Source organism: Oncorhynchus keta, unplaced genomic scaffold (genome assembly GCF_023373465.1).
Source record: "Oncorhynchus keta strain PuntledgeMale-10-30-2019 unplaced genomic scaffold, Oket_V2 Un_contig_26003_pilon_pilon, whole genome shotgun sequence".
NCBI classification, from domain to species: Eukaryota; Metazoa; Chordata; class Actinopteri; order Salmoniformes; family Salmonidae; genus Oncorhynchus; species Oncorhynchus keta.
In genome coordinates this window covers 18,939-41,522 of record NW_026284730.1, presented here as the reverse complement: position 1 = coordinate 41,522, position 22,584 = coordinate 18,939, and the positions used below count along the sequence as shown (strand labels likewise).

General features: G+C 38.7%; 1 protein-coding gene across 2 annotated transcripts in view; it reads left to right on the top strand.

The window, feature by feature from the left end:
- The window catches only part of LOC118391327 (oligophrenin-1-like), a 51,014-nt gene extending 29,196 nt beyond the window's left edge, over positions 1 to 21,818 (top strand). The window contains exons 4-24 of one of the 2 annotated variants that reach the window (XM_035782609.2): positions 1,238 to 1,309; positions 2,628 to 2,729; positions 2,943 to 3,053; positions 3,589 to 3,693; positions 3,841 to 3,970; positions 4,957 to 5,057; positions 5,280 to 5,371; positions 6,192 to 6,270; positions 6,509 to 6,542; positions 6,701 to 6,763; positions 7,795 to 7,869; positions 11,296 to 11,380; positions 12,315 to 12,373; positions 14,797 to 14,902; positions 15,305 to 15,464; positions 15,670 to 15,820; positions 17,176 to 17,499; positions 17,690 to 17,837; positions 19,075 to 19,125; positions 20,017 to 20,065; positions 20,359 to 21,818. In XM_035782609.2, the coding sequence (XP_035638502.1) occupies positions 1,238 to 1,309; positions 2,628 to 2,729; positions 2,943 to 3,053; positions 3,589 to 3,693; positions 3,841 to 3,970; positions 4,957 to 5,057; positions 5,280 to 5,371; positions 6,192 to 6,270; positions 6,509 to 6,542; positions 6,701 to 6,763; positions 7,795 to 7,869; positions 11,296 to 11,380; positions 12,315 to 12,373; positions 14,797 to 14,902; positions 15,305 to 15,464; positions 15,670 to 15,820; positions 17,176 to 17,499; positions 17,690 to 17,837; positions 19,075 to 19,125; positions 20,017 to 20,065; positions 20,359 to 20,370 (2,109 nt within the window). In that variant the 3' untranslated portion in view covers positions 20,371 to 21,818. Of the gene's footprint in view, positions 1 to 1,237; positions 1,310 to 2,627; positions 2,730 to 2,942; positions 3,054 to 3,588; positions 3,694 to 3,840; positions 3,971 to 4,956; positions 5,058 to 5,279; positions 5,372 to 6,191; positions 6,271 to 6,508; positions 6,543 to 6,700; positions 6,764 to 7,794; positions 7,870 to 11,295; positions 11,381 to 12,314; positions 12,374 to 14,796; positions 14,903 to 15,304; positions 15,465 to 15,669; positions 15,821 to 17,175; positions 17,500 to 17,686; positions 17,838 to 19,074; positions 19,126 to 20,016; positions 20,066 to 20,358 lie in introns of both variants that reach the window. The other variant, XM_035782608.2, reaches the window with a different exon arrangement.
- The last annotated feature ends 766 nt before the right edge of the window (positions 21,819 to 22,584 follow it).

The following is a 22,584-nucleotide window of genomic DNA, read 5'->3' as shown; positions in this document are numbered from 1 at the left end:
CATTATCGTCAAGGGCTTTATATAGGAGGGGAGAGAAGGGCTTGTTTCATAGTTTATAACCAATGTCTGTTCACATGGGCAGGGCCACTGAGTTGAGCTCTATGACAAACTGTTTTCTCATTAAGAAGCTAAATTACATTTAATCTTTACACAAATAGTTTCATATTTAAACATTTTAAATTGCACAACGATTCCATGTGAATCTGAAAACTATAATTTGTAGACTTTCCAAGATATATTTTATGTCGTCCTATCATCAGTAATACTATCTCAGACGCCAACTGATCTGGCATCATATTCATTTAGTACCAATGCATATTTTCAGCTGGTTGGATTACCGAAATATGGTTCCTTTCCCCCCCACCTTTTGATGTTCCCAGAATCTCTATGTTTAACAAAGGCTTTTCAAGAGTCCTTCTGTAGAGTCAAGAGAGGGGGGGGGGTCATAAACCTCACCCACAGGCCAATGTCATGGCGGATGCATTTGCTGTTTGTTTTGGTTGTATTTCAGATTATTTTGTGACCAATATAAATGAATGCTAAATAATGTATTGTGTTATATTGATTCCATTTTATTGTAAATGACAATACGTTTCTAAATACTTCTACATTAATATGCATGCTTCCATGATTACGGATAGTCCTGAATGTATTGTGAATGTTGAGTGACATAGTTAGATGCACAAATATCATATCCCTCTTATGGTAAAGGTGAGGGGTTGGCATGTCTTGGGGTTATGATATTTGTGCGTCTAACTTTTTCACTCATCATTCACGATACATTCAGGACTATCTGTAATCATGGTAGAATCCACATTAATGTAGAAGTGTTTTATTTAAAATGAAAGTGAATCCAAAATTACACTACATTATTTACCATTTTAATTATACTGGGAACAAAATAATCTGAAACACAAACGGCAAATGCATCCAAGTTTGTTGGTGTAATCATTGCATGCTAGGAATATGGAACCGAATACTAAACTAAAGTGAATTTGTCCCAATAATTTTGGTGCCCTGAAATGTCTAAACGGTTCGCCGATATGGATGGAAATACCCTCAAATGAAAACTGACAGTCTGCAGTTTAACCTCCATAGTCATTGTTTGATTTCAAATACAAACCTTTGGAGTACAGAGCCGAAAGGAGAAAGTAATGCATCACTTTCCCAATAATTACGGACAGCACTGTAAATATGTCATGCAATTATTTTATAATATTTTTTTTTCCTGGTTCAGGTTCAGAATGCTTGTGATCTGCTTATCAAGCCACTGGAGAAGTTTCGCAAGGAGCAAATAGGAGTGACAAAAGTGAGTTCATATAAAGCTTTTTATTCATTTATTTAGGGTGATGGATACTTCAGTATGTACATTTTACAATTATGGGTTGTTGGATTGGATTGTTGAGTATACTCACTTTCTATTAGACATTCATGAGCTGAGGCAGCACTCTTTCCTTCTAACAAGTGTGTGCACTTGATGGGAGAAAAGAGGATCAAAGTTTTGACAGTACATATAAACCATTCTCATGTGTCGCTGAGATGGCACCCTCCAGATTTGCTTGCTGTGAAAATTTAGCGGGAAGCTCACCATGACACCAACCTTATTCAGCAAGGCATTCAGTCAAACTAAATGTATCTCTTTTGTATACTTACCCAGTGCCATCATAAACTGCCCCAGTTGATCAACGTTAAACTTTTTTACCATTGCAAAGACTATTCAAATGTACTATGAATGCTTATGCTGCAATGCAGGTTGACTGAATTGCGCCTTTAGATTGTGACTAAGTCAGATGGTGTGTAGAAACACCACTAGTGTTGTACTGCACACTAAACATGTGGAAAGTTCAGTGGAAAATGTATAATCACTAAGCCAAAGCTAAATAAATCAACTGAGTTTTTGAAAGCTGCCTATGGAAAACTGGAGCTGCCTAGTGGTTCTGGACTGGATATCCATTTTTCACATACCCTTGGTCTGTTGACCTACTTTTGACTACAATTGATTTGAGATCTACTAGCACATATTGTATTAGGCTCAGTGTTTGTACTGAAAACATGGCATTTGCTTTCAAAAAGTGTTAGCTTCCCTTTCTCCAACTCACCCTTTGTGTGCCTCTGTCCTCTCTGCCAATGCAGCTGTGTCTGAGTCCAAAATGGGTTGTGGACTGGAGTGCTTTGACATCTGTAATCATCTACAGATGATCTCAGCTGAGACATGATCTTAAACCAATTCTAGGCCTTCCAAATGTGTTGGCAGGACTATGTACACCAGTGTTCCCCTACTCTGTCCTTTGTGACCTCCCAGACAGTCCACAGTTTTGTTATAGCCCTGCACTAACACACCTGATTCAAGTAATAACCAAGCCCTTGAGTAGTTGAATCAGATGTGCAAAGCTAGAAGAAAAATGTGGACTGTTTTGTGGTCCCCCAGGAGGGGGTTGGGGGAAAACTCTGATCTCAACAGATCAAGGCCAGTTATGGCTGTGTGGAGCAACATGTGCATGTACAAACTGTTGTGATTAAGATCTTGCTATTATTCTTCTTTACTCATGATGAAGTCTCACACTGAAAAAAAGATTGTAAATGTTTTGTTGAATTATCCTGTAATTAAATAAACTTCCTTCTTTTAGGAAAGAAGGAAGAAGTTTGAGAAAGAAAGTGAAAAATATTACTCTCAGTTAGATAAACATCTGAATTTGTCTGCTAAGAAGAAGGAAACTCAGCTGCAGGAGGTTGGTGGAAATCCCTCAACATAGGCTTCCTGTAAACAGTTCAATGGAGAAAAAAAAATTCAAAGTTTTGTTTGTCAAATGTCTTTATTGTATTATAATGCTCCCTAATTGGATAACTCAACTAGCTCAATGGCTTAAAGATGAGCTAATAACACTTATGAAGACTATTTGGAAATAAGCTGCTTTTGTAATCACCATGTGGTTCCTCCACAGGCTGACGAGCTGCTGGACAAAGAGAGGCTGAACTTCTATGAGTCGTCAGTGGAGTATGTGTACCAGATCCAGCAGGTGCAGGACCGAAAGAAGTTTGATGTGGTGGAGCCTGTAAGTGCTTTCTTCTAGTCTCCCACACTTCCTGTTTACGCCTCCCAGTGTTGCTGCATGGCTATCCACTCACTCACTCACTCACTCACTCACTCACTCACTCACTCACTCACACGGCTATAGATGCTGCCTGTGTAACCTATTATATGATACGGCCACAGTGGATCAATAGCCCTCATCCTGAACTAACTATAGTTACCTCTGAACACCTGCACATTAAGGAAGTTAAGTCTAGCATGGCACTAGGAAACAATTACTCACAATTGCATTGATTTCTCATTGGACCCAAATGCTAGAGTAGAAATAGGTTAGTGTTCGAGTACATTATGAGTGAGTGTTAAGAACAGCCTTTGAACAGCTGTGAGAGCCTAGAAATCTGTTACTCAAGGCAGGTATGGAGGTGAACTCTTACACTTCACTTCATTAAGTATTATGAAATACATTTGCCCATTAGAAGAATATAGTGACAGGACCATTTTCTGAATGATTATCAATATATTAATAATTATATCTATGTTGCATTTTCAATGGACAGGTGCTGGCATTTCTTCACAGTATCCTAACACTCAACAACCTGACGGTGGAGATGACTCAGGACTTCATGCCCTATAAGCAGGAGCTGCAGCTCAGCTTGCAGAATGTGAGTAGCTACCGATGATAATGAGGCTCAATGATGATGGTGGCGATGGGTGGTAATGGTAGTGATGGGTCTGGTTAGGACTTCAGGAAGCTGTAATAGAGCTTTCTTATAACCATCCAACATGGACTGTTTTGCTGTGATCTGCAGACGCGGAACCACTTCGAGAGCACTCGTGAGGAGATGGAGGAGCTGATGAAGAGAATGAAGCATCCAACCCAGATCGGCAAAATGCACGGCCAACCAACCATTGAGGGCTACCTGTACTCCCAGGAGAAGTGTAAGTATTCATGTCAGTTTGTTTGTAAACCTGCTGTCTTCCCACGAAGTGAGTGCCCTTTGATATTTTAAGTAGAAATTGTGCACCAATATTGAATTTTAAAAGCATGTTATATTATATTAAATGCTCTTTAATATAGACCACATGGAAAATTCAAGCAATCAGATTTTTTATCAAGTCTTGCTAAAGTGCCAAAATTCAGCATTTTGACATGTCCCTCATCAACCATCTGTCACTTCTAGAAAGATTTTAACTCACTTAATCCCTAAATTTCACTTTCACAATCATTGTAAAGACCTAATTATTTTGTTCCTTTGACAAAGTAATTTCTGAATATTATTTATTTCAGGTGGTTAGTGATTCATATGTCTGTCCCTCATTTTTAAGGTCAACCCTGGCACTTGAACTGAACTCTTGTTTTAGTAAGGTGAAACTATTCCATTAAAAGAAACAAAAATAAACAGTGAACATCTAAAAGTCAAATCATAGTGTAAAAGTAGGTGAGCTGGTTCTACACTTTTTGGCCATTTTATGGTGGAAAACTGAGCAGGTTGAGCATAAACACATCAACCCTGTTACCCATAGATAGACAGGCTTGAATTTATTTATCAAGTTCATGTTTAAAAAAATATTTCATTCATTTGCCACTCCCTGTTGCACACAATAAGCTTCCATTCCCCCTTTCAGGGGATTTATTTATCGTCAACCTATTACTTTATTTGGCTCTATATAGGCACTTACTATAGTATTATTATATCTATGGTTACTATAGTATTATTATATCTTGAGATTGGAAAGTCGTTTTTTTTTTTAGGTTTAACATGCACTCTTTATGACAATGTTAAAATTAGGTGAAATCAAAAGTGCATTTCAACCAAGTTACACTTCTCAAAAGGCACCTAATTGGTGGAACGAACCTGCTATATTCCTCAACATGTTGTATTGAATGAGCCCTGACATGATATCCTATCACCCTGCTCTCCCAGGGGCCTTGGGTGTGTCATGGGTGAAGTACTACTGCAAGTATCACAAAGCCAGCAAGCTGTTTGTCATGGTCCCTGCTGAACCAAAACCCGCAACCAAACAGGTAGGTCATAAAATTGGTCATATTATCTTGGTTAGACACTTGAACAACTATTTGTTCATCTCTGATATCTCAATGGAATTATTCAAATACACATGTGCTCATATAATGATTTTTTAAAAATGTATATATATTTTTTACTTTCTCCAAAGCTGTAATGTAGAGATTATCTCTCTAGGCCTCTCCACCCTCCTTTTACTCACACACTGTGATGCTTTCTTCCAGGGCCCCACAGAGCTGAAGCTTAAATCCTGCTTCCGCCGAAAAACAGAGTCCATAGACAAGCGCTTCTGCTTTGATATCGAAACTTACGAGAGGTTAGTACAAACAAGCCACTTTAGGACTTCGAGATGAGGTAGACTTTGTATAAGATCATACATGCCTTGTGGTATAAACAAGTTTGAGCATTGAGGTGAACAGGTGGTCTACAAGGACACTGAGTGTGTGCATGTACAGAGTGGATGATAGCCCAAACAATCAGTTGGCAGCAGGTGCCTACTTCCTGCTGGAAGCAGATGGCAAACTCGGTGATTTCAGGGGAAGAGAACACCATGAACTCATATTTATACAAGCAAGGCATTCGTTACAATATTTACAGCAGAGGGATGCAAGCCGTACACTGATATTTCATTGTATTTATTATGGATCCCCATTAGCTGCTGCCAAGGGTCCGGCAAAATTAAGGCAGTTATACAATTTTAAAAACTTTCATTACAGAATTCACAACACATTGTGTGCCCTCAGGCCCATACTCTACTACCACATATCTACAACGAAAAATCCATGTGTATGTGTGTATAGTGCGTATGTTATCGTGTGTGCATGCATGTGTCTATGTTTGTTACTTCACAGTCCCTGCTGTTCCATAAGGTGTATTTTTATCAGACAGAGGGACCACAATGGAAATAAGTCTGACTTTATTGTGATATCTTCGAGGATTTTACTAATGTGCATGTAAGGCTTTTTCCCGTTTTATGTGTGCTTGTTTTTTTTGTTTTTTTAATGGTGGATTTAATAAACTTAAAAAAGGGAGCTCAGACACCAGACAGTTAAAAAAAAAATATATATATATATATATTAGTCAAACATGCAATATTGTCTATGCACTAACTGTGACACTTGTTCCTATCACAATAGAAACATACCTGTCACTCTCCAGGCTGTTTCGGAGGCCAACAGGAAGTTATGGATGGAGGCCATGGATGGAAAAGAGCCTGTGAGTTTCTTTACTGGAGGGTCCATACAGCCCCCTTGGCCAAATGTTATTCTGTACTGTAAAGGCATTGTGTTTTATAGTCCTAATATTGCTGTCTTTCTTTGGTAATGATAATGAAATATGATAATGAAAGTCGGATCTCTTTATAATATCATATATTCAGGGTTATTTTTATGAGTGCCACAGAAAGCTCCACAGATATTAGTTTTTGGTGTTTTACACTGTTATTTCATTCCAGATTTATCATTCCCCAATTCACAAGCAAGCTGAAAGTATGTACCATTACCAATGTTCATTATTTTTTATTTTTTTTACTGCAGTATAATATAGTAAATTAAACCGTATGAATCTCACTGAACATCCATAAAGACACATTTGTTTGTCATTCCACTGCTTGTGAAATCTGTTAAATGTTACTTGTCTTCCACAGTGGAATTGAATGAAGTTGGATTCAAGTTTGTAAGAAAATGCATTAACTTCGTTGAAACTAAAGGTAAAGTAATCAGAAAGTTCTAGTCCATACCATGCGTTTTGTCTTTGTATGCCGCCTATCAGATATCCTGCCAGTTTCGTCATAGTCTAGTCAGTTTTCTATATTGCCCGTTAGAGGGCAGAGATGAGTTGTTTGAAATGGACTCTGAAGCCTCACTGCTATCCTAAATGAACTTTCTCACCAGAGGGCAGCAGTAAATAAAAACACCGGCTGCATTATGACGTCCATTATGACTAACTTTGCCATTTAGCTCACCACAATAAATGTCTTTATAGAAGAGCACTTCAGTCCATACTACATTTGCTGTTTTACTTTGTTTACAGCAATATAACTTAATAACAACGCACTAGTACTATACGTAGTTTTTTAAGAATCATACCACTATGTAGGCAACAAAAGTATTACTCCAGAGAGAGAGTATATTACCATGTGGCATCAGAAAACTGTTAAATGTGTGGGCACATTCAACTTCTCCTATCTCTCAAGCAGCTCAAATTCTTTAGATTCCATAGGCTTTCTCACTTCAGCCCTCCCTAATTCACTCGTCCAATTTATTTACGAGTTTGGTGAGGCACCGGCACTTTGATTTTGTATGGTCCTGTATGGTTTAGGTGGTCGAACATGGCGCTTGCAAAGCCAGGATTGTGGGTTCGATTCCCGGGGCCAACCATGCATTAAATGTATTAACGCATGATTGTAAGTCTCTTTAGATAAAAGTGTCTGCTAAATGGCATACATTAAATTATCCTCTTATCTTTCACAACCAGTAAGATATACAGGCCTCGTATAATAACAAACTCCAGCCATCCACTGGAGCAGTGAAGCAAATCATTCATTTCGAAGAGGCTGGGAAGTAGGCTAGCATTGTGAAGGCGTTGTCTGCTACGTCCTTATTTTCACTCCAGTTGATACAGGCCTGCACTGAGGAACAGCCTGTACATTTCCACTGCTCTGAATTTCTCTGGAGGAAACTCCCCCTTTTCTTTCCTTTTACCCAAACCCCACCCACTCTCTCCTTCTCTCTTTTACAGGACTCACACAAGAAGGAGTATACAGAACTGTTGGCAGTAACATCCAAGTGCAGAAGCTTTTAAATGCTTTCTTTGGTGAGGAAATTACCCAGTCAACATGTTTTCTCTCTCTCTCCCTCAATAGATGGATAGATAGATGGATAGATGGATGGATAGATAGATAGATGGGATTGAAGAATGTTTCATGCAGAGGGGCTGTTTGAAGCACAATACAGAGATTAAACTGTTACATTTCCCTGTTTTACTGGCACACACAGTTTGCCTGAGAACTCAAACTGAATTATTCTGCTTTAAAACTTTTTTTTTTACATCATTCTGAGACGGTTGTTGTGCAAAACAAAGACCTCAGTGATTGGATAATTTCTAACTAATCAGAGTATCAAAGCCAATGACACATTTTTAAAAATCTGCTTTACCCATGTGTGTTCTGACTCTGGCCTAACTCGGCAGTTTTTCTTGGACCTATCAGAACGGTTAGAATGTGTTTGTATTCTAGAAGTTGTCGGGGAGCTACACTGATCCAGACTCATTGCGGAGAACAAAGTAACGTCCGTGGGTGTGGCGTAGCGTTTGGACAGAGCAAGTATTTTGGGTTGCCAGGCAAACACACAGCAGATTTTGAAGCAATATTAAAAAGCACCAAATGCATATTTATTAAGTAGTTTATAAGTAATTCCCTTGCCCCTAAGGCAGATGACTGTGACCGGATATAACATTTATTTTTCCCAATATTAATGTAGATATCACTATGCGCTACTGCAAAGGCTTAATTTATCATAATATTGTATCCATATCATAATCTTGTATCCAACCCTCCATAATAGTTTTATTGTTGTGGAAATAGTGCAAAAGACACTGGCATTTTATATTTACTTGCATTTTAAGATTGAGTACTTTAATTCACCAATATAGTCAGATATTTCAACTGGCTGCACCTACTGTGATAACTTGCCAGTGTGACCTGAAGGAAAAAAGAACACTAATCAGACGTGTTTTCAAGGGCCCCTGTGGGGAAAAAAGAACACTAATCAGACGTGTTTGCAAGGGCCCCTGTGGGGAAAAAATAACACTAATCAGACGTGTTTGCAAGGGCCCCTGTGGGGGAAAAAAGAACACTAATCAGACGTGTTTGCAAGGGCCCCTGTGGGGGAAAAAAGAACACTAATCAGACGTGTTTGCAAGGGCCCCTTTGGGGGAAAAAGAACACTAATCAGACGTGTTTGCAAGGGCCCCTGTGGGGGAAAAAATAACACTAATCAGACGTGTTTGCAAGGGCCCCTGTGGGGGGAAAAAAGAACACTAATCAGACGTGTTTGCAAGGGCCCCTGTGGGGGAAAAAAGGTTTGCCATTTCTGCTTAATTTTTTAATATTTTTTTTTTAATTTAGTAATATTTTAGAATTTTTTTCCAGTTATTTTTTTTATTTTTATATATAAATATTGTTTTTTAAACAAATAGTCTGGGGATGAGCATGTGCATCTTCAATATGTAACCATATGTAACCACCTCTTTAGTGCATTTAACAATACGAGTAAAAGCCCTGGATGACGAGTTGATCAAATTCCAAATCTAGAAGGTTAAAACCACCCTCCATTTAAAGAATGTCTTTTTATTTTTATTTTACCTACAGTGGGGAGAACAAGTATTTGACACACTGCCGTTTTTGCAGGTTTTCCGGCTTACAAAGCATGTAGAGGTCTGTAGTTTTTATCAACAGTACACTTAAACTGTGAGAGATGGAATCTAAAACAAAAATGCAGAAAATCACATTGTATGATTTTTAAGTAATTCATTTGCAATGTGATTTTCTGGATTTTTGTTTTAGATTCTGTCTCTCACAGTTGAAGTGTACCTATGATACAAATTACAGACCTCTACATGCTTTGTAAGTAGGAAACACTACCGATTTTGCAGGTTATCAAATACTTGTTCTCCCCACTGTATTTAACTAGGCAAGTCAGTTAAGAACAAATTATTATTTCCACTGACGGCCTAGGAACAGTGGGTTTAACTGCCTGTTCAGGGGGAGAACGACAGATTTGTACCTTGTCAGCTCGGGGGTTTGATCTTGCAACCTTCCGGTTACTAGTCCAAGGCTGTGGTTTAGTGGGGTAATTGGTATTACTGAGAATAAACATCAAACTTTTGGAGCCAGGCCATTCTAAAGAGGTTTATTCTACCTGTTAAATTTATGGGAAGATTGTTCAATTGAATTAGATCTAGGATAACTGTATCTTAATATATTTGTTTTATTATCACTTAAATATCCTAAGTATTTACTATTTTTGTGGTTCACTTAAAGGATTGCTGTAGATCATAAATTAAGTTGTATTTTTCCTATTGCCATAAAAAATGACATTTTCACGTTCATTTTATATCCTGCGATTGTATCAACTCGTCACCAAAGGCTTTTACTTGCGACATATTGTTAAATGCACTAAAGAGGAACCATGGTTACATATGGGAGATGCACATGCTAATCCCAGACTATTTTCACGTATTGTCAGTGCAAACATGAGGGGGGAGAGAGGACATCCAGGTCTCGTACCCAGTGGTGATTTTTAACATGTAATTCTTGGGGGGGGGGCTCTTGGAGCAGAGAGAAAAAAAGTGGGATGCATGCCAACAACGCCACAACACTAGACAATACAGGATATTTTTATGAAATGTATTATTTCAGGTGGAAAGTTGAAGGCTTCCAAAGTTTTGAATGGAAAAGGCCACTCGACGGTGAAAAGCCTTTTCGCTATCAACAGCCATTATTGATACATCTTGTTTTTTACTGTATTGAGTACTGTATTATACTGAAACATATTTTCATTTGAAAGTCTATATTTCTAATAAACCATGTTGGCTTAATATGTATCAAGTCTGGTAATACTTCTGCCATTCTGTTGCTTATGACTATTGTTATTATTTTGTCACAATTTATTACATTTATGGGTCTGTAATCTGATGGGACTCCATATTTTCCTGGTTTTAATATAACTGAAATAACTGTTTGATACATGAAACTCAGAAGCGCTGAATTGAGTGACGTGTGTTGTCATTTGAGTAAACAGGGGCACTACTTTGTCCCCGAATATCAAATTAAATGACATGTGAAAGATGCCCATTGTGCTTTTCTCCGTGCTAATGTTTTAAGTGTCTAATATTTCTTCTTGGGGGAGTTACATTTTTAATATTTTTCTTCCTGCTGCTGATTGTTTCAAAGTTATTGAGTCTAAGAAGGCTGTAGGATCAGTCCAACTGTTTAATTCAGATTTTTGTAGAATTGTTTAAAATTGTTATGAATAGTGTTTCTAATTAAAGCATTTATCCTTATTTTTGGGAAATTGTAACTGATTTGCTGTTTATTTGTTTTGGGAGGGCTGCAAGGTGTTTTGTCAGGTTTGTTTGCTATTAGTATGTAAATAGTATGCTTTATTTGAGTTTAACCTGTCACTCTTCAGAATTGTGTTTTCTTGTTTGTTTTTAATCGTCTTTCTCCTCTTCCTGTAGACCAGAAATGCCCAGGGGATGTGGATTTCCACAGCAGCGACTGGGACATTAAAACCATCACAAGTGCCATGAAGTTTTATCTCCGGTGTGTTCCCGTCCTATTAAATCTTGTCAAACTCATTCCACGGAGGGCCGAGTGTCTGTGGGCTCCTCCTTTATTCTTGATTGATGAATTAAGGTCACTAATTAGTGGAAAACTCCCCTCAGCTGGTTGTCTAGGTCTTAATTGAAAGGAAAAAAACCAAAACCCGCAGACACTAAGCCCTCCATGAAATGAGTTTGACACCTCTGTCTTAAATCATCTAGCAGGTGACATACAAGAGCCAGTTGCTCTGGAACAACATGTTCTATAGAATGATGTTAGACCAAGCTTTGTCTGATGCCAATTAGCACTCAGCTTCTAAATGAGAGACATTTAAAGAGGGCAAAACAGCGCTCTGCCATTTCCAGACTGTATATTCTATGTTTTATGAGAAAATATAATGCCATGTTTTGAAATAAGTTATGTGCTGTGATTAGATATACTACATATTAAAGTTGTAATCATCTATGCTGGCAAAGGATGAGAGGTTTCTCTCTGCTCCATGAGCCTAGTATAATTGTTTGCTGCTTAAAGTGCTCAGTGACAAGGCCTCTTGTCTTCAAGGCCTCTTGTCTTCAAGGCCAGGTTTTTATCCTCCCCCAATACCCCTCATAATGATTTACTCACAGGTTGTCTCCCCACACTTTGAGGAGGCCAGGCAGCTGCTTGAAGGCTTACATTAGGCCTTTGGTCACTCATGCCTTAACACTGCATTGTTAAGTCTAATTTCAGACTAGGAAGGAACATTTTGATAAGGAGACCTTTGTCAGTGGACTCTTAAATTAATTCGGAATGAGTACTGTAGCACTTGTTGATGCTCAAAGTGCATGAGCAACAATTCAGTAGCAGTTATTAAAAAGGCTGTTTTAGGGTATGACGTGAGTGGTGGAGTATTTGTACTGTACTTGTTTACCTGATCGCGTGTGTTCATCCACAGGAGTTTAACAGAGCCTCTGATGACCTACGGTCTCAACAGGGACCTCATCTTAGCAGCAAGTAAGATGTGTTTTCACACTGATATATAAAGACAATGACTTGGAGAAACAATTACTCAGACCCACTTCAAGATCCACACTTTATTTGCTTACACACTTTAAAAAGAAAAGCTGCACCAGTCCACTAAACTGATGGATTTCTGTTATCAGAACATGTACAGTAGTAGGTCAGATTTCTAGATCTTTAGGATAGTCTCATGGCACATTTACATTTCCTTCTCATGCGAGGGCATGTCTTTGTCAAACACTGTTTGGATATCGTACAAGTCATTAGAAGTAACGTGTAGCTCAGTTAGTAGAGCAGTGCTTGTTGTGGGTTCGATTACCACGGGGGACCAGTACGAATAAAATATAAAAATGTATGCGCTCACTACTGTCACTCTGGATATGACTAAAATGTAAAATTACATTTAAGGTTGGCTTTGGGAGCTGAGAAACAGGTGGTTTACTTCCACATCTTGTTTTATGTATTCCAAGTGCTCTTTCTACAGTTAATTGTGCATTTGTTCTCCATCAGACTGAGTTCACTCTCAAGTTCAACAGGCTGGGTTACAGCTATAAAAGGGAAGGGGGAAAAAACATTCTCTCTGTTCAGTACAGTACATTTTAAGTAAAATCCCTATTTATTTTCTTTATACATTTAAAAAAATAAAAATACACTATCTGTGTGTTCCCTGTGAAAAAAGCAATAACAAAGAAAAAGGATATAATAGCATCAGGCATTTTCTTTTATTAGATCCAGTCAATTAAAGTTCCTACCTCTGGATATCTTATTCAGTTCTCCTGCGAGGGATCCTAGTCCCTTGCCTCCTAATGTAATTTTATTTTGGTCCGTTTCTCCACAGACTGGATCCACAGTATCATAGTGGGTGTGCAAAACTCCATATTGCGTTTGAACATGCCATAATTAAATGGTAAAAGCATGTTATACACCAGTTCTAAACCTCTTAACTGAGATAAGCTCCCATGCCCCAGGAGCCCGATCTTTTAACTTCTTGAGGTTCACATTAACCGCAATGTAGCAGCAGGTGTGCAATTGGACACCTGAAATGTTTTGACTGGGATGAGGATTAGGCTTTGCTGATGAACTTTCTCATGCACAATGTCTATGCATATAAACCAAAAAAGTGTTAACCAAATCAAAATATATTTTATATTGATGGCAGCTTTGCACACACTTGGCATTCTCTCAACCAGCTTCACCTGGAATGCTTTTCCAACAGTCTTGAAGGACTTCCCACATACGCAGAGCGCTTGTTGGCTGCTTTTCCTTCACTTTGTGGTCCGACTCATCCCAAACCATCTCAATTTGGTTGAGGTCGGGGATTGTGGAGGCCAGGTCATCTGATGCAGCACTCCATCATTCTCCTTCTTGGTAAAATAGCCCATACTGTACACAGCCTGGAGGTGTGTTGGGTCATTGTCCTGGAGGTGTGTTGGGTCATTGTCATTGTCCTTGGACTCCAGACCAAGAACATTGCTCGTGTTTCTTGGCCTAAGCTAGTCTTCTTCTTATTGGTGTCCTTTTTAGTAGTGGATTCTTTGCAACAATTTGACCATGAAGGCCTAATTCACATAGCCTCCTCTGAACAGTTGATGTTGAGATGTCTGTTACTTGAACTCTGAAGCATTTATTTGGGTTGCAATTTCTGAGGCTGGTAACTCCAATGAACTTATCCTCTGCAGCAGAGGTAACTCTGGGTCTTCCTTTCCTGTGGCGGTCCACGTGAGAGCCAGTTTCATCATAGCGCTTGATGGTTTTTGCGACTGCTCTTGAAGAAACTTTCAAAGTTCTTGACATTTTCCGTATTGACTGACCTTCATGTCTTAAAGTAATGATGGACTGTCGTTTCTCTTTGCTTATTTGAGCTGTTATTGCCATAATATGGACTTGGTCTTTTACAAAATAGGGGTATCTTATGTATACTACTCCCACTTCCTTGTTATAATACAACTGATTGGCTAAAACGCATTGAGAAGGAAAGACATTCCACAAATTAACTTTTAACCAGGCACACCTTTTAAGTGAAATGCAATCCAGGTGACTACTTCATGAAGCTGGTTGAGAGAATGCCAAGTGTGTGCAAAGCTGTCAAGGCAAAGGGTGGCTATTTGAAGAATCTCAAATATAAAATAGATTTTGACTTGTGTAACACTTTTTGATTACTACATGATTCCATATGTGTTATTTCATAGTTCTCAATGTCTTCACTATTATTCTACAATGTAGAAATAGTAAAAAATAAAGAAAAACCCTGGAATAAGTAGGTGTGTCCAAATGTTTGACTGGTTGTGTGTGTAATGGATTGTGTTAATTACCAACGAATACATTCACATTGCTCTTAATATAATAGGTCTCAATCTAACTTATGGACAATATGTCAGTTGTTGCTCATGTAAAAAGAAATGTATCTTGTTTCTTAGAATCAGATAGTCTAGATGATCGACTGGGTGCAATCCACTCCCTGACATACAAACTCCCAGAGAAGAATCGAGAAATGTTAAGCCTACTGATCGAACACCTGGTGAAGTAAGAGCTAACCTGATATGACATGCCACTGTTGTGCTTCAGTCTCTGTGTGCCTCCTAACTGATGTATAACTTCAAGTTATGCTTATTTAGGCCTTTTCTTGTTTTGTAATTGCATTTGTGGTGTTGTGTTGCATGTGCGTCAGTGAAGGGATTAAGTGGCATCTGTTCAGATGGGTAAAGTATCTGACTGAGACTCATGCATCTATGCATAGTGTAATAGCTGTCCAATCTTCCTAAAATAATAATTTTATTTAATGCATTAATAGTAGTTGTGCAATTTATAAATTTACATTAACTGGCATTAACTTCCCTATCCCCTATTTTAGAGGTGTTTGTTCTTGTTTGACCTGTCTTGAGAGAATTATGTTGTTTACGAACCCATCTGGATTCCTGTTGGCAGTGTCTGCAGCAACAGTGGAGACAACCTGATGACTCCCTCCAACATGGGTGTGATCTTTGGCCCCACCCTCATGAGGGCAGAGGAAGAGACTGTGGCAGCCATGTTGGATATAAAGTTCCAGAACATTGTTGTTGAGATTCTAATCGAGGACTACACCAAGGTGAATTGGAAAAATGTCATTACCTTTCCTCCTTTGCAAAGAGCTCAAGGGTCATGTGAATGTTATTTAATGCACTGTGGCATCATAAACATTCAAGTATTCCATGGTACACTACATTCACGATTTTATTAAATGCATATTCTCAAGTTGAATGTCTATATAATATATAATGTAAGTCATTTTGGACGTGCTGGGGTGATTACAGATCTTCTGCACTGCGCCAGAGGAGAGTTCCACAGCCCCACCCATGCCGCCTCCAAGGATTACCCCAAGGAAACGGCAACCAATCACCATCTCCAAGCGCACGCCTCGCGTCTACCCAGCAGTTAATTATGGCCAGCTCCAGAACATTGAGAGTAATTATCAGCCTCTGGTTTAATCATCATCCTCATTATCACCATCACCATTATTATCATTACCATCCCTTGTCCTGTGAATGCAAATAATTATATTAGGATTATTACAGTGTACACTTGGTATGGGTAAGGTGATTTTATACAGTAGGTGGCTGTTTATTCTGGGCACTGTATTACTGCAAGTGTGAATCTTGTACTCGTTGTGAATTGCTAAAATAGAATAGTGCTTTTACTTTTCTTTCTAAATGTTTGATTTTTACATTAATCGCAAGCCTTTTGGCGTTTCGGCGTTTTATCAAACCATTTTGTTGATTCGGAAACAATAAGCATTACATTTGTTGCATAGTGGCCAATGGCATATCCAGATGTTGGCTTACTACAACCTCCTCAGCCAAGTTGAACCATTAATTGTTTTTGTTAACTGTGCTTAAAGAAAGGCAATTGGAGGTCTTGCTTAGGCCGTGCTCACTGAATGGAAGTTATTGCTTCAGGCTAAATCATGTCATTTCTATCTCTTGTAACTTTGTGTTAAATGTCTGTGTGAGTCATGCCTTTCATTTACTGTGGTATGGAAAGATGTGGAACACTTGCAGCGTGTCCTCCCCTCATTGTGTGGTATTTTATTTATCACTCTTCTTGGTTCCCGCTTGGAGTTACCAAATAACCAGCTCCGATTTGCTTGACGACAAACTACCACCTGTCTAAATCCCTCGCAGCATTTGAATAGTGTATGTACCACTGGAAACCTGGCCAACATCACGACTCTAGATGAAAGAATGCAACCTAGTAGTCTGACTTTTTATTCTCCTAGATTAATAGATCATTGTTATACACAATTCACTTTCCATAAAACCATATTTTTCTCCAGCTCAGACTATTAATCCACAAATGTATTTAACTGTAAAGGGTTTGTGCTTTCTGCCATTGTTAAATGCATCCTCCCAAATGCCAACATTAGACTTGCTTTTATAATACTCTAGGAACCCCAGGAAGAGTAGCAGAGGTTTCTGAAAAAGCTAATAGGATCCATATAAACATATAAAATCATATAAAGAATGTTTCATTCATTTTTTAAAAAATTATTGGTTTTAATTATTAATTTTCTAATAGGTATGCTATTAAAATATGCTATGATCACTCATACTACATGTATAGACATGACATTCTGTAAGTAGAAGTATACTACTCATGGTAGGTAGGAGCTCAGGAGAAGTAATGATATCAAGTTCAAAATCCGTTAAAACGACAACCTCTGCACTAAACCCAACTACAAGAAGGTAAACCAGGGATATGCCTGGGCTGAATGTGTACTCTCTTTGTATGTTGATTTGAAAATTTTCCTGTTTGTCTCACAGATGATCAGAATGGTAGCAGACCAGAGGGAGTGGAGGCTGGCAGGGACACCCCAACGAGCCCTACACCTCTCCAAAGGACCAAACCCATAACTGCCCCTCCACGGCTCCCTCGGGAACCTCCTCAGAGGCAGGCCCTCCTGCCTAGGCCATCCATCCGCCAGGACAGACACTCAGACTCTAACGTTGTCAAACTGGTTGCTAAGCTACCGGATGGAGGTCAGAGGCCAGATGCAACTGCCAATGGAGAGATGGGAGTCACTGTGAACCGAGCGCAGTCCTTCCAAGGCAGAAGACCACCTCGAAGTGTTGCGGTCATTCGAGAAGGTAGCGGAACAACCTGTAGCCTATACAAACATGCTATGAATTTTAGACTGCATTTTATTATTTTTTACCATAGCTGCTCTGTGGTACTGATTTCATGTTCAATGAGAAAGAAGGTTGAAAGTGGATTTCATTGTGTTAGCTCTTGGTTCTGTTATGGAAGCTAAGGTTTTCGTTCCTTGCATTGCAGCAGAAAATGACGGTGTGATCAAAACGAGGTCTCCAGCTGAGAAGCCTGCCATCTGCAGACCTCCAACCAGACCCCCTGACCCCCCTAGCCGATACCCTGCACCCCACAAGTGCCCCACTGCAACCCCCAGCGAGGACACCCCGGCGTCGTAGTGAGTAGACCTTAGAACTCAGCCAGACCCAGACATTCCATCCAGACTGATTAAAATCTTAATCAAGAGAACAATCACAAAATGCTGTGTTTAGCCTTGAGTTTCCTTTTGGTCTTTCTCCAGTCCTTGTAAGTCTCTTATTAAATGTACCGTTTTGAACCCTTCACAACATACTAATTCCATTGGCTGCATTTAGATCAAAGATTTTACTCTTTCACTAGTGTGTTCAGATGTTCCCCACTGTGTTCCCCATTTCAGTGTCCATTTATCACATTGTAGCAACAAAATAACCTACAATTTGCTACTCCCCAATGACCAGTCTTGTACTCTGTACATGCCTGCTCCTGTTTTTACAAGGGGTATCCAGTGCGATGCCATAATACACTGAGTATACAAAACGTTAAGAACACCTGCTATTCCATGACAGACTAACCGGGTGAAAACTATGATCCCTTATTGATGTCACTTGTTAAATCCACTTCAGTCAGTGTAGATTAAGGGGAGGAGACTGGTTAAATAAGGATTATTAAGCCTAGAGACAATTGCGACATGGATTGTGTATGTGTGCCATTCAGAGAGTGAATGGGCAAGACCAAATATTTAAGCATCTTTGAACAGGGTATGGTAGTAGGTGTCAGGTGCACCAGTTTGTGTCAAGAACTGCAATACTGCTGTTTTTTTTAAAGCTCAACAGTTTCCCATGTATATCAAGAATGGTCCACTAACCAAAGGACATCCAGCCAACTTGGCACAACTGTGGGAAGCATTGGAGTCAACATGGGCCAGCATCCCTGTGGAACGCTTTCGACACCTTGCGGAGTCCATGCCCCAACGAATTGAGGCAGTTCGGAGGGCAAAATGGGTGGTGCTCAATATTAGTACGGTGTTCCCAATGTTTAGTATACTCAGTGTATATTTAGGATGATTTTTTTTCTTTCTGCCTGCTAAACACCAACAAAATGCACAAATGGAAAAGTGTTAGTCATAATACTTGCACTCTGGTGCATCTCAAAGGTGCATCTCAAAAGCTCTCTTTTACAGTAATAAGCACTTCATTTTTTTTGGGACCGCTTTTCAATATGAGTAACAAAGTTCTTCACAACATAACATAATAAAATAAAAGTACAAAGGAAGGAGAAGGAAAAATATAGCTAATTAGATAGTGGCAATAATGTACGTGCATCTCAAGTAAACTGTGTGCACAACAGATGAGATCCCTGTCTTTCTCTTTCTCCAGCGTTGCTTCCAAAGCCAAGTTTTTTGAGAATGCTTCAAGGAAATTTGGAAGGTAGGTTCAAAACGAAACTCTTTTCTGCACACGCCCCTTTGCCCCATGAAATTCTTATATAGAAGAAATCATGTTAGATGACGAGGTGGCAGTGGATACAGTCAGGGTAGGCAAGGCCTCAACATGCTGCAAAGCCAAGTTGTTTAAACATAATGCTTCCCTGTGATGGCTGAGAAATAAATCGATCAGTTCACTTTAATTATGAACTATTGAAAGTATCCTGCTCTTATGTAATGTAAGTAGTCCCTGTCACTGATCTCAGGTTGTTTGACTATTTATAATTGAAGAGGAGCTGAGATGTTTTTTTGAAGTATATTGAAACCAATCTTGATCATCAGACAATGTCCATGCTTGTATGACTGACGTCATACGCTTGTGATACCTGTCAAAGACATACATTTTTTCTCACTAAAAGCTTTAAACAAGGGATTGAGTTGTTACATTCAGTGATATTGTGGCTTCCTGGTGTCAGGTGTAACCTGGTAACTCTGAGTAAAACCTTGAAAGAGCCTCCTTGAGTTTGACTAAATAAAGAAGAGGGGCACACACTGCACAGCTGTTGTTTTGTCCCAAATTAAGCATAGAGGCCAACCTCAAATGTCAAATTATTTGTAGCCTCATTGACTGTTTGGTTCAGATCCAGTAAATTATTGTATGCTGTTATGTATTATAATGATAAACTTCCATCAATTATAAGAGCATTTCAAGCCAGACAGGTAAAGCACATACAGAATAATGAAGGAGAAGCTTTCAAGCTAACAGGTTAATGTAGACAATAGTTGTGCTTGCAAACTGTAACTGGAGAAATACAAACGTATTTTGAAATGGTATTTGCATCTGACATTGTTGCATATTTCATGTGTAATGTGTTGTTCTGCTTCCCTCATGTAGCTCATCGGTCTCACCTCCAGCATCTACTTTGCTCAATGTGAAAGAAGAGGTATGATGTCCTATAGTTTCTTTCTCTCCCCCACCTGCTCCATTTTGGGAACAGGCAGACAGAGGGAGGGTAATGGTTTGAGTGAGATGCTGCAGAGGTGATTTAGAGGTAGTTGAGATAATAGCTCCGCGTCATACATGTAGCTGAAACTGTATTTCAGATGCATGTTATGGTTTGAAATAGGCCTTGCTCAGCTTTTATGACCTTATTTGGCCCATAAATCTTTAAATAGATTTTACAAAAACTATTTACTTTGCACTTTGTAATCAAAACCAATCTTTATTTTCCCTTAGAATTTAAGTTGATTAGTATGTTACCATGGCCTCTACTCCTGTGGAACTGCAGTGAGTATCTGGACACACTGTCCTGTTGTGGAATGGAGGCGTGCTCTCGGAATGACAGCACTTTTGTCCTGTCAGTGCATATCCTCCTGCTTGTTGTTATAAGGGACCAAATTAACATGTTGTTTAACTTGTGATAAAGGAGCTCCGGTCCTAGATAGGATGCCTTTATATGTCTCTATCTGATCCGTAGCTTTTAGCTTTTGGCATCTGGATCGATATTATATGGGATCAACTCTATATAATGTGTTAACTAAATTAATCCTGGTCCAAGTGGCTAGTTCCAGTATCCAGGTATTTGACACACAATATTATGACACATTTCACATTAAATTGCAAATTGCAAAAAAAAAAAAGCTACTGTAGCTACCTGATACCATTTGGAATTCACATATTCTATAATGTAATACCCTATTGTAACAGGTTGAAATTAAAGCACCCCAAGTGGCTCAGCTGTAGCACAATATTGTTAACTAACATCTTAAATCAAAACTGATAACAAAAGGTTTAGGTTCTAAGAAAGGTTGAGTTACATGCATTACTATCTACTCCTTCTGTTCGTGATGCACTTTGATGAATGAAAACAGACCACGGAAATTCTGATGTGCTGAATACCATAATACATTTGGTTAAGCTTGAGGTTAGTCCTACTATACCAACCATGATAACAATGATAAGTAACAAATAATTATCCACACTGTCACACTACAGAATGCTGTGTCTTTGTTAGATCTAGTTAGATGTATTTCACCATTCCCATGTTCTTAAGAATCCTTAAAGCTGGAATACGTAGCGGTGATACTGCCACGTCCAACAAAGATGTTACTTCAAACATGTTTTATTTCTTTTCTAGGACATCATTGCACATGCAATAGAACAGCAGAGTATGTAATAAAACATTTTATGTCCTCTTCTTCATAAACAAAACATGTAACGAATGCACCTGGGGGCGACCAGTGGCGCTGTTTCACCTAAAGCGGAGCTCAGCTTTAAGGACTCTTAACTAAATTATTTTCGATTGTGGAATCCAAATAACCACTGGTTTATTTGAATGATCAGCAGTTCAAATGTTTGCAATAGTTTTTTATTTTATTTGTATTGTTTGTTGGCATCTCTCTATTTCCATGTGGGTACTGTCATTCATAACACTTTCTTTTGGTCCTACTTCATATGTAGTGTCACTAAGGCCATCATTTATGTGGTAATTACATTGGCAGCTACTGTACATTGTACCTAGTGTGGGTACACATTGCTACATAGTACTAGCAATTGTTATACCTGTTTGTGGCTTGCACCATTTCAGATGACCTCACAATGGAGAATACTGTGTCATTTTAAGAAAGCATTATATTGTGAAGGGAGATTTATGAAAAGCTAATATGTATAGCATTAAAAAAAATTGTCTTCAATGATTTCTGTCTCAGAATATTTTGTGAATGATTGACAGCGCAGGTAAGAGCTCGTCATTAGAATTCCCAGAGGTTTTTGGCTCATCTTAAAATTGTCTTCACTCCCATTTGATTTCTGTGAACATTTGGACAAAGAAACATTCCTTGTCTTGTGTGTCTGTTACCTGCTTGATCCTGTCTGTCAACAACAATTTTAACAGCAACTGCTGTATTGATGGTTATGTTAATTGTCTGATTGTATCAAACAAATATGCTCTTCAATGTCCTTTCTTAAACTAATTGTCAGCTTTTCTTTTATCAGCATGAAAAGTAAAATAAATCAACTTTCCACTTTTTTTTCAAAAACATTGAAAAGCGTGATCAGAATGGTTAATAAGTTGAGCATAAGGGACTAGCGTGGTCATATCCACATCACAAAAAAACAACTATAACTCAAATGCAGGGCAAGAGAATACTGTATAAAGTTACTCCAAAATGTCCTTTTAGTATTTTTTTCTAAGAGGGATTTTCTTTGTCAGAATTTGAGAAAAGGGAGACTTCGATGAACAGTGGCAATGATACATGCAGCAGTCAAATCAAATGTTATTTGTCACACATGCGCCAAATCCAACAGCTGTAGACCTTGCTTACTTACAAGCCTTAAACCAACCAACAATACATAAATAAATAAACTAAAGTAAAAAGTAACACAACAAGATTACATAACAATAACAAGGCTATATTACAGCGGGTTCCAGTACAGAGTCAGTGTGCGGGGATATAGGTTAGT